This window comes from Curcuma longa, chromosome 9, assembly GCF_044706935.1.
Source record: "Curcuma longa cultivar G26 ecotype Majalengka, Jawa Barat chromosome 9, ITB_CL_G26_1.1, whole genome shotgun sequence".
Classification (NCBI taxonomy): Eukaryota; Viridiplantae; Streptophyta; class Magnoliopsida; order Zingiberales; family Zingiberaceae; genus Curcuma; species Curcuma longa.
This window is the reverse complement of record NC_133869.1, coordinates 853,990-866,451: the sequence shown is the minus strand read 5'-3', so window position 1 is coordinate 866,451 and position 12,462 is coordinate 853,990. Positions and strand designations below refer to the sequence as shown.

The following is a 12,462-nucleotide window of genomic DNA, read 5'->3' as shown; positions in this document are numbered from 1 at the left end:
GAAACGCAGGACGGAGATCCAGAACGCTAAACATAACAAACACATGTACTTAGTATGTACTTCTTTGATTTATCAAAAGGTGAGATTTAGAGTGATAGATTAAAAGGCCCGAGCCAAGCGCCTAAGTAGTATTATGTGCATGGTGTGTTGTTGATTATAGAAGAAAACTGTATCCATAATCTAGGTTGATGATGTCCCCTTGAGGAGCTCATAAAGGATTATCATGTAAACCCTGCAGGTGGACTTAGTTCCGCATTAGTACAAGGTTGAGTCGTACTACTCTTGGATTAACAAGTCGGATTAGTTGCCAGCAACTCATTTAATTGACGGACATATGATATCTTAAACACAGGGAGATTCATGTACTTATAGAGAGAAGGAGCCCATAATATAATATGGGATTGGTGCGGTAGTGCAATAATAACTCTTTAGTGGAATAAGTTATTATTGATGGACTTAAGCTGTGTGTTCAGGAGGAACATGGGGAGCTTAAGCCAGAATTCTTGAAGACCTCTTGGAGACCTTCGGAAGAATTCTTGAAGACCTCAGAAGACCTTGGAAGACCTCCGGATGAAGAAAGAATTCTGAAAAGAATTCTGTGAGAAATTTCGGATAGGAAATTCTATTTATAAAAGAAAATTTCTGGAATTTTATTTAGAATTTTTTCAGGAAAAATTCGGATAAGAAAGAAATTTTTTATAAGAATTTCCGCTAAGAAATTTCGTCTCTTCTCGTACAAAATTTTATTATAAAATTTTATGAATTAATTTTATTAAATTAACAAAATATTAATTATGGAATCTCGTTAAATATTAGCGAGATATAATTAAAAAGATTTTGTTAAAGATAAGAACAAAATTGCATCTATTAAATTTTATTAGATTTGTTCTAATAAAATTTATAAAAAGATTTATTTCTAAATAAATCTAGATAAGATAAGGTTGTTTGATTCTTTCTAATAAAATCTTATAAAAGATTTATTTCTAAATAAATCTAAATAAGATAAGTTTATTAGATTGTTTCTAATAAATTCTTCTTAAAGATTCTATTAGAACTTTTCTAACTGAATCTGGATAAGAAAATTTATTAGAATTTTTCTTAAATTTCCATGATTGCTTGGCTATATAAAGAGGGGTTTAGAGGAGGCGAAATACAACAATTCTTTCTTGGTTTCTCCCCTTAGGGCCGGCGACAACACCATCCCTCTCTCTTGCCGCCGCCACCTACACCTCCTCCTTCCTTTCTTGGTTCGGATCTTCTTCAACTTCCCTCCCTCTTTGATTTCGGTTCCTCCTCCATCAACCTTGCTAGGGCCGGTGCATCTCCTCATCTTTTGCAAAGGGCCGGCGGTAAGAGAGGAAGAAGAAAGAAGAGAAGAAAGGGAAGAAGAAGAAAAGGAAGAGAAGGTTCTAGTTTTCTTGCCATCGGAAGAAAACTGTTAGGAAGTATACTGAAAAGACTAGGTCTTTTGTATAATAGGTAATTTTGCAATAAAGTCCTCTTAGTTCACACTGTAGATAACTTGGTGTCTGTGAGACACAGAAGACCATGATTATCAGTCCCCTGTGAATTATAAACTAAGGCTCACAACCAAGATGGCGTTGGACAACCCATCGGGAACGGTTGTAGTGTAATTCGGTTACTGTCTGTCTTGACTGTAGAATTACACTAGTACACTTTGTGTGTATTGAGTAGGACCATTGAGGTTGTTCAATTTACTCTGACTCACAAATTGAACAAGACCTCTGTTATTATAGATTATGCACTCTTAATCCCGATGTAATAAATGGGCATCTATAGGTAGTAATTATTGCTTTGATTTACCAAAGGGTGAGATCTTTGCGTCAGATCAATTATTCCCGGTAGGTTGGGTGATGTTATTATCTATACGGTGTGCCATTAATTACAGAAGGAATCCGTGTCCCAGTAATAAAGGCATTATTTTGTGGTTATTATACTTACTTGTATTAGTGCCAAATAAACTAAGTATAATAGCGTCCTTGTGTAGTAGGTTCATATCTATGTCAATCGATTGGTTGAATCGATAGTGAGATGATATAGAGAACACTACACTAAACTATTCCTAGTCAAGTATTAACATTCAAGGACAATGTTAATGCATAGAGACTAGCATGTAGGTCAACATGATGACTTGATCTCACAAGTCATGGATATGAGATATCAAGTTGACACATGGGTATGCATTGGAGAATGTATATCGAATGACCCACCATGAGAAAGTATCATGGATCGTTATATGAGTGTCATATACTTTCTCATGTGGCTATTAGTATGACTATTAGTCCTTGGACCTGAAGTCACCATGGTTCCCAACATAAGGAGTTATATGCTTTGGTTTCGTCAAACGTCACCCGTAACTGGGTGGACTATAAAGGCGATTACTGGGTGTATAACGAATTATGTAGTGGGATGTGAGTGATGTAGATGGGATCTATCCCTCCTATATGACGGGAGCGATATCTTAGCTCTTGATAGAGTTAGACCACTAGAGTGCATGGCCATGCCCAAATGAGTCAACATGAGATGTTGAGCTCGTTTGATTAGAGTGAGTCTACTTGGTGTTCAAGACATAGATTGATTAGAGGATGACACGGTCTATGCCTCGGATTAATCAATCTAGATATCAAGGATAGAAGGACATGGTCACATATTGTGAGAGTCACAATTAGTAGTCACAAGGTGATGTTGGATCTCAACATTCTTGTAACTTGGGTAGTAGTGATGTGTTGCTAGATACCGCTCACTACTTATGCACCTAAATGAGTTTAGGGCATTGCCAACGTTACAAGAACCTATAGGGTCACACTCAAAGGGCAATTAGGTGGAAATTAGGTTCATGTGATGAACCAAGAGGATGAGATTCATGTGATGAATCAAGTTGGGTTAGGTGTAATCCAAACTAGACTAGTGGAGTTGATTTGATCAACTTTGGGAGATTAGAAGTCAAGTTTGACTTGACTTGAGAAGGAGAAATTTTGGGGGTCAAGTTTGACTTGACTTTGTGCCATGTCATCATCCATGTTGACTTGACTTTATGCCATGTCATCATAGATGTTGACTTGACTCATGCCACCTCATGGTCAAGTATTGACTTGACCATTTGACTTTATGTTGAGGTGGCATAAGTGATGGCCAATAGAATGGTCCACATCACCTTGGTTGCCACCTCATGGGAGGTTACAAATGAGTTTGTAACTCATGGGGTTTAAAGCATTAATGGGATTAATTAGGATTAATGGCATGAGTGGAATGATAAGAAGAGGGAAAAATGTGTTTTTCTTTTCACTTTTTCTCATTCACGTTGAGAATTTTTCTCTCTCCTTCTTCTTGGTTCTTCTTCTCCCTCTTCCTCTCCTCTCCTTAGCCAAAACCTCTCTTGGTGCTAGCACACCTTTGGTTTTGGTTCTCCACCTATTGTCCGAGTGGATACGTGTAGAGGAGCGGCACTTGACGCTCTCGAGATCCGGCATCATTTCGGAAGAGCGGGATACGCGAAGGGCACGCATCGAGGGTAAATTTTTATCTCGTAGATCTAGTGTAGATCTAGGTATTTTGAACATGTACAAGTTATTTTTGTAATTTTCGCACGGATCCGTTCGGAGGGTTTCGTGGTTTCCGCACGCAAAAAGCGGTTTTGCGGCACGAAAAACCCAACAATCAATCGGATGAGATTAGTTCTCAGCCGTCGGATGAGATTGAATCTCGACCGTTGGATGAGATTGGTTCTCAACCGTAGGATGAGTTAATGGATGAGATCAACTTGTATCCGTGGGATTAGATCAAGTTGCATCCATTGGATCAAAATAAATAAAGAGGAATAAAAGAGAATAGATTAGAACCGTTGGATGAGATTAAGTCGTCTCCGATGGACGAGATCTATCCGGTTCGGTTTTAATTCTCTTTGGAATTAAGAACCGGTTCATGGAAATAATGGATCAATATATGGCCGGCCACTTTATAATTAATCATGGATAAGGTTGGAAATAATTATTTTTGTTATTTCCATAAAGATCTAATGGCTAGAAACCAAGCAAGCTAATCTAAGGGCCTAGATTTAAGAAGTTTTTAATTTGGAAATAATTCATGGAATTAATTCAAATTAAAATTATTTCTTAATGGTTAAGAAAGGGGTGCTTGGTCTTGGGCATGAGGCTATAAAAGAAGGCAATGAAGGGGGCGGCAAGGAACACATGAACAAGAAGGAGAGGTGGTCGGCGCCCCTCTCCCTTAACCCTAGCCGCCGCCCACATCCTTCTTCTTCCTTTTCTCTTTTGTTTTCTTCTTCCACCGCCCCTTCCCTTTCTTCCTTTGAGGTGGCCGAACCTCCTTGTCCAAGGTGGTGGCCGGATCCTAGCAAGAAGACAAGACAAGGCGAAGTTGCAACGAGAAGGAGAGAAGGAGATCCAGTTCTTCATCATCTAGGTGTTGCAGTTCCTTAGTTCCTGGAGGATCGTTGTCCACCCAACGTTCAGGAAGAAGACAGGAATACAGCGGAAGGTAGCGAGGTCGACAAAAGGTTCTAGTAAAATTTATTTGAAAGTCCTGGTTTGGAGGATCAGGCGGAAGTCTTGGCATAGTCGAAGCACTAGGTGAAGTCTGGGCTGGTCTAGGTGACCGAGTCGCAGCAGAAGTCTGGGCTGGTCTAGGTGACCGAGTCGCAGCAGAAGTCTGGGCTGGTCTGGGTGACCGAGTCGCAGCAGAAGTCTGGGTTGGTTAGAGAGAACCGAACCGCAGAACAAATCCTAGGGGCTGAGGACAGAGCCGAGCAAAAGTCCAACAAGTCTGGAGGACTTGGTTGGCATAAATTCTCCTGAATGGAGTGGGTAAGGGCGCGTTCCCGGAGTGGAACAGGAGGCGTCAGACTAACCTAGGATTTCGGTAGAAATCTGAAGTTAGACCCACTATGTAAGGCTTAGGATTGTTTGTATATTTGCATGTTTGTCTTGCAGGAACTAGGAGATGGAAGCAAGATGGAGAAAACATAAATGAAGCAAACAAAGCAAAGTCAAACCAACCAGTCCAGAGGATCCAGTCGACTGGGACTGGAACTGGAACCCAGTCGACTGAAGGGCCATTCGACTGAAGGGCCATTCGACTGAAGGGCCAGTCGACTGGCATGTGGATAGACGAGCGGGATGAAGTTCTTTCTGCCATGTCGGCTGGAGTCGACTCAGATCAGCCTGGAGTCGACTCAGGAGCAGTATAAAAGAAGGTGAACGTGCAGAAACAAAGTCATTGAAGTCATTAACCTCCTTGCTCAACTAGTAGTGCTTTGGAACGCGAACGAGGCCAAGTTCTTGCAACCGGGGAAGATCCAGAAGGGGTGTGCGGCGCTCAGGACTTCCAGATCGGCAACAAGAGTTTGCTTTTAAATTATCGTTCTTATTTTTTGCTATTAATTTATTTGATTGTTTATTGGACTGTAAGACGGGTTTCTCCGCCTCCGAACAAGGTTTAGAAAGGAGACCACTAGTGGATAGGCGCCTCCCGAATTAGGCCTTGGACGTACTAACCCTGGGGGGTTAGGAACCAAGTAAATCCCGTGTGTCCCCTGCATTTTATTTTGATCCGCTGCTTAGTTTTTGATAGTTAACGAAAGATTTCGAAAAAGCGACACGCGCTATTCACCCCCCCCCTTCTAGCGCGTACACGATCCTACAGCTTGAACGTAGCAATTCTGGGGGATTATGAACCAAGTAAGCCCTAGTGTCTACTAGGTATGCTCTTTATTGTTTATGTATTGTTTGCTTTATTATCTAGTGTGTATCCTTGCTAAGTAATTAGCATAAAAAAGAGAATATTTATCTGCGCCTCCCCCTCTACCAATCCAAAGTTTCCACCGCACTAACACATAATACTAGTATGATAAATACATACTATATATAAAAAGATGTGCATTGTTATATTAAATGTCACATTGATAATAAAAAATTAGAGATGGACCACACAACTAATGATCCCTTTGATTTTGAGCCAAACAACAAAATGATAGGAAAAAGGATAAAGAAAGCATGAAATAAAATGAGAATGAAGACATCTCAAAACCAATCACAGACCAATAGACTTCTTTATATTGTGGTGCATATAACACACAAAAGAATGAGGGGAAAAAATGCAAGGATCCTCAAGGAAAGACAAATGGCATAAATTGGCACTTTGCTAGATTTAGCAAAATGAGAATAGAAATTTTTTATGCTCAAATCTTCACAAAAGATGGAAAGCATAGCTCAAACTTTTGTTAAACGTAGCAAAATACAAACATGAAATTTTTAGAAATAGACAGCATAGCTAGATCCTTTAAGATAGCAAAAAGAAGCATAGAAAAATGATGGTAAATTATATCCAAGCTCCTATATTGGGGGAGGTGCCAACAGAGAGATGATGGCTCAGGCAAAAGATTTTCATTGGTGGATTGGGTCAATAGCTAGAAAATCACAAAGCAAAGAGAGAGAGCTAATAGATAAAGTGAAGGTTGGCAATCTCTAGCCTAAGGCAAATTCCTCTTTTGGAAAACTTAACTCTAAAAAGAAGCTCTAATGTTGTGTAGAATTCGGAGTAAGGAAAATATTGTACTACATTATATTGTAAAGGAACAATTACATATATTTATATTACTCAATTTTGAAACCTTAAATCTTAAAATACCAATGAGAGACTACAACTTTGCTTATAGAAAATACAAGGAGCATTTCTATTGCAGAACAATTCAGAACCTACCAATAAATCCTAGCATAACACAGTCAAATGAATTATGATGTTTTTCTTACTTCCACAAAAATACCAACATCAATTTGAACCACAGAAGTGAATAAGAAAATTGGAAGAACCAATATTCATGTACCTGGTTTGCTTTACGACCAAGGCCCATAAGAAAGTTATCTGGCTTTATATCACGGTGAAGAAAACCCTTCAAGTGCATATACTCCACCCTGTTAATCTTGGTAGTAGAAGGAACCAGTATTATACAAGTTCTACTATACTACATCAAGCTGGTTTTCTAAACTAATAAGATCAGCTAAAAAACTGTAAGAATGGAAATTTAAGGGGCAAATAATGGTCCACTTACTAATTGATCAGCAAGCATTAGCACTGTTTTCAGTGAAAACTTCCTATTACAGTAGTTGAACAAATCTTCAAGGCTAGGCCCAAGAAGTTCAATGACCATGACATTATATTCTCCTTCCACACCAAACCATTTAAGATGTGGAATTCCAGCTTCATTATAACAAAAAATTAAATTATTACGTCCATTAACCAAGGGAGCCAAATTAATTTAATCATAAATAAACTTACTTCCTCCTTGAAGACGCATATACAGCTTTGATTCATAATGAAGTTGAGGATGTTTGACCTTCACAAGTTCCTATAACAGAGTGACTGACTAATTAGTAAATGCCAACATCAAATTTATACTAACCAGGACGAAGACCAACAAATAAGGATCCGAAAAATGAAATAAAGCTTGAAACTTTAAATGTAATTCTAGAGAACAAATAGATTGGTAGTTCAAGTTAGAAACTTTAAAGACCAAAGACCTAGATGCACAAATCATGGTCCAAAAATAACATTGCCCGTATGCCAATTTGTTTGATGTGTGTAAATATCACTCACTAGATTTTAGGAAAGCAAATCAATGTGCCAACTTCATTGAGTATAAGAAAAGACAAGCATAAGTTACTGTGTATAAGGTTGATAATCATATATATGGACTATTTACAAGGCATCCACCCGTATCATACTACCGAGCAATGCAATAGTCAGTTGGTTTTTGTTCTATAGCAAACTACACAAACGAGAATCAATAGCACGTACCAGTTTAACTGCCACTTCCTCTCCACTTTGTACGTTAACTCCTGAGACAATCAACAAGCGCAAAAAGATAACACCAAAACTATGGCAGAAGACAAGGCAAAAAGTTGCAAAATGAGCTCAAGTATATGAGAATACCATACCGAGATAGAGTTCGCCAAAAGAGCCAGCTCCAATTTTGTTTCCAAGCTTAAATTTTCCCCCGATTATGTGTTCCATAATTTAAGATCCAATTCAATTACCAGCAGAACTATCAGCTCGACCACAAAATCATCAGATCTCTAACCAATTTTTTTAAAGAACCCCCTCTTTTTTACCCCACAAATCTGCCTCGAATCATCAGTACCAAACCTCTCTTCCAGAGGCAAATAGCTGAAGCGCACCACTGTACAAGTCGCTAATGTTGGAGTCAAAAGATGCAAATTACAGGAAATTAGCCTAGTTATCCAACAGCCACCACAAGCATCGATGCGGTGTCCGAAATCAAAACATACAACACTCTACTCCACTGAATACCAACCATTTCCTGCGCCGACAGTTCAGATTGAAGAACCAAAACACCGGACCATCAACTGCCATATACAAGCCCTAAAGCATCTGAACCGCCATCAAAGATTGATCGTCACTATGCCTAAGATCAGATCAGAGCCTGGAGATTCCAGAAAACGACATCAAGTAGGCGATCCATAGCTGAAGTAGCCCCTCCCTCCCACGATCTCTTCCCCCTCACAATCTCTTCCCCCAACGGAGCGCACAAGCGGAAAAAAGGCGACGCAGCTAGTAATGCAAGCGATCTCGAAAAAGCTGGCGACAGAGCTGAGTAGTTCATTAAAAATATTGCTGTTGTTACATTGTTAATTAATTAATTGAACCTTTAATTCATTTCTGGTTCAAAAGACGTTGGTGGAGAGTACCAATACGGTGTGTCCCATTGGGCATGACGTGGAGATAGTTAAAGGGTTAAAGGATAAGAAGATATCTTTTATTTTTTAATTAAAAAGATATCTTAATTTTTTTAAATATTAAAATTATACTTTATATAAAAAATATCCTTATTCTATTATTATTACAATAATTTAATTAAAACAGATAACATAAAATAAAATTACTCTAATTTAATTAACATTATTATATTAAAATAATTGTTTAACTCGATTAAAATTGTTCCAATTTAATTAAAATCGTTTTAGCTTAATCAAATTTACTCGATATTATTGTATCAATTTTGTTCAAAATTATTAGATTTGTTCAAAATTATGATAATATGTAATAGTTTTATGTTTTAGTACATAATTGTTGCAAATATTTTTTATCTAAATTATTTTTTTTAAAGTATTTAAAGTTTGAAAAAATAAAAAATAAAAAAATAAAAAGAATAAATTATTTTTGAAAAGAGGAGAGTATTTAAAATTAAGAAGATTTTTTAAAAATAAGAAAACTCATAACTAATATTTAAAAGAGGAGTTAGAATTTAAAATTCACTTTAACAATATTATTTAAAATTAGTTTAAAAGCTGTTTTTAAAAAATAGTTTTATGATTATTTCCAAATTTGTTTTACAAAACAATTTTTTAAATTTATTTTTAAAATTATTTCCAAAAACTATTTTGTTTTTAAAATTATTTTTACAAATTATTTTAATAACTATTTGAGCAAAAATCAAAAAAGTACCCTTAATTGTAAGAATCATAAAAAAAACACCCCATCATATTTTTTTAAGTGAAGATATCCTTTTTTCCAATGGTACTGTAGCAGCTTCAATATACGTGTAGCTACTATAATAGGTAATTGCAAAAATGAAAAAAAAATTAATTTAACTTCCACTACAAAAAAACAGAGTATTTGCGACGAAAAAATAAAAAATTTTCGTCGCAAACTATATTTGCGACGAAAATGACGACAAAAATTTTTCCGTTCCGAACAGCGTGTCGCAAGGCCTGGCGACGAAAAAATTCAAATTCGTTGCTAATTTGGCGACGAATTTTAAATTCGTTGCAAAATTCGTCGTAAAATTTTGCGACGAAATTATATTTTCGTTCCAAAAAATAGCAACGAAAATTATCTTTCGTCGCCAAATTTGCGACGTAAAACTTATTTATCGCTAAAATTCGCGACCCCGAACCAAAAACTGCAACCAAAAAACGCCATATTCGCGACGAATTCTCTAAATTCGTCCCCAATTTGGCGACGAATTTAGAGGATTCGTCGCAATTTGGCGACGAAAACAGTGAATTCGTTGCCAAATTTGGCAACGAAACAGGAATTCGTCGCCAAATTTGGCAACGAAAAAAGTGGATTCGTCGCCATTTGGCGACAAATTATCTGAATTCGTCGCCAAATTTGGCGACGAATCCACTTTTTTCGACTAAACTTTTTTTGTCGTAATTTTCGTTGCAAATTAGCGACGAAGATTGTATTTGTTGTAATATTTGTCGTCAATTAGCGACGAAAAATTTTTGTCACAAATCATCGTCACAAAATAGCTGTATTTTTGTAGTGTTCGTAAATAAATATATACATAAAACACTTTTATATATAAAAAAAATCTTTATTAATTTGGCCAAAATTATTCAAACTTTATTAAAATCTCTTTAACTTGAAAAAATTCTTCAAAAAAAAATTGTAACAACCAATTCATGGTTGTTATACATTGTAGCATCCAACTAATTATTATTATTATTACGATGAATTTGATTATGTTATACTCTCTTTGTGGTGAGGGTTAGTGAGAGAAGCTTCAACTTCTCTCTAGGATTCTTGGTGCTCCGGTGGTTTTCTTTGCGTGGACAGCCCTCCAACATGGCCGGTGGTGGTCTCCAGGGGTGGATGTATTAAGGGGCCCGGGAGGGCCATGGCCCCCCCAGCCCAAGTTGAACCTTTAATGTGTTTAGATTAAACCCTTAGGGTTACTGGTTAATAGGTTTTAGGGTTAATGGGTTGTTGATCTATTGGATCCTAAACCAACCCGATAAATCGATAAGGAAACCTAGAAATCGCGAGTCTGCCTTCGTTGGGTCCCGATCGCGCCTCCGTCTTCTTCGTGTCTTCGTCGGGCGCAGCGGCAACAACTTCAGCTTGGATTGCCGGCGATCTGCAAGGTGGCTGAGGACGCCGATGAGTGAAAGGTGGATTGGGCAGTGCCGGTAACAGGGTCAATCGACGGCGGCAGTGGCGTGAAGGGCAGACCGGAAGAGTCGAAGAGAAGAAGTAATCGGGTGAGTTTCAGCCGAATATGTAAGTTTGTACTTAGGTCCTTGATATGTATCTTTGGACAATTCTTTTGTTCAAATGAGTATATTGTTTTCATTATATGACCCCCCCCCCCAAATATGAAATCCTGAATCCGCCCCTGGTGGTCTCCTCCCTCCTCACCGGTAGGACGAGGGCTCATTCTTGCTGTGGGTGTCTTCCATGAGCTGTGGAGGGCTTTCTTGTGGACGTTTTGAGGCTAAAACAGCAAGGTAAGTGCCCTTATAGTTGGTTTTCCCGCAATCTAGTGTTATAGGGCAGTTTTTCCATCTCCGGCGAACTTTCCGGCGAACTGCGCCGGCTCCGATCACCTTCTCCGATCACCTTCTCCGGTCAAGGCCGCCCCTCCCCTCCACTCTTGTGCTGCCAAGTGTTTGGGGAGGTGTGGAGGCTGCCCACTCACTTGGAGTTTGGTCAAAGACAATAAATGCCAAGAGTTTTCATTGGCCAAAGAGGGAGGTGAAGCACTTCCAACGTTACAGCTGGTTTCCCCTTCTTGCATGCCTTGCATGGCTAAGGCTGCGTTTGGAAACGGGGACAGGACAAAAATACAGAGACAGTTTATATTTTTTTGTCTCTGTCCCCGTTTGTTTTTAGGAGACAGATACAAAAATCTAATTAGTGTCTCTGTCTCTGTCGCCACTGCGCCGATTATTTTGTCCATCCGAAAATGGGAGACAGCGTGAATTCCACGGAGACAGAAGAAGCATTTTCCCATTTTACCCACAAATTACCCACAAAACCCTAGCCTGCATCTTCATTCCTCACGCAGCGAGCGATAGGCTTGGAGAAAGCATAAGTTAGAAAGCATAAGTCTGAACCTGGAGAAAGCCGGGAGAAAGCTTGGAGAAAGCTTCTTCTCTTGTAGTAGCGAGCGATAGGCTCCGAAGAATGAGCCTGGAGAAAGCTTCTTCTCTTCGAAGGATGCGGTGAGCGGAAGGGAGGCGGGGAAAGCGCAGCAGCATTCGGCGGCGTTGGAGCCTGGAGAAAGCCTTCCGGAAGGAGGCGATCGGCTCCGGAAGGCGACGCGGTGCGTAGGGCTCCGGAAGGCGACGCGGTGCTTCGGTGCGGACGAATAGACGAAGGAGAGAAGGGGTATAGGGTTAGGAGGGGTAATTTAGTCATTTAAATTAGAAATTCTATTTTTGTATTTTGTATTACCAAACATGAGACAGATACAATTTATATTCTGTCACTGTCTCTACTGTCTTCTGTATTTTTGTATTTCTGTCACTGTCTCTCGCGTCCCTCATTTCCAAACGCAGCCTAAAGGAATGGGGAAGGGCAAGAGGCATTCAGGTCAAAAGTCAAATAGCAAGGTGGCAAATCATGATAGGGTGGTAAATGAGGCAATACACATGGCAAAGGGACTTGATGATGTGG

General features: G+C 38.8%; 1 protein-coding gene across 1 annotated transcript in view; it reads right to left on the bottom strand.

The window, feature by feature from the left end:
• LOC141835029 (casein kinase 1-like) overlaps positions 1-8,489 on the bottom strand; it is a 68,700-nt gene extending 60,211 nt beyond the window's left edge. The window contains exons 1-5 of the mRNA XM_074722451.1: positions 7,974-8,489; positions 7,834-7,874; positions 7,315-7,384; positions 7,088-7,236; positions 6,863-6,958 (exon numbers count right to left, since the gene is read on the bottom strand). Of these exons, the coding sequence (XP_074578552.1) occupies positions 6,863-6,958; positions 7,088-7,236; positions 7,315-7,384; positions 7,834-7,874; positions 7,974-8,049 (432 nt within the window). The 5' untranslated portion in view covers positions 8,050-8,489. The remainder of the gene's footprint in view (positions 1-6,862; positions 6,959-7,087; positions 7,237-7,314; positions 7,385-7,833; positions 7,875-7,973) is intronic.
• Positions 8,490-12,462: the final 3,973 nt, after the last annotated feature.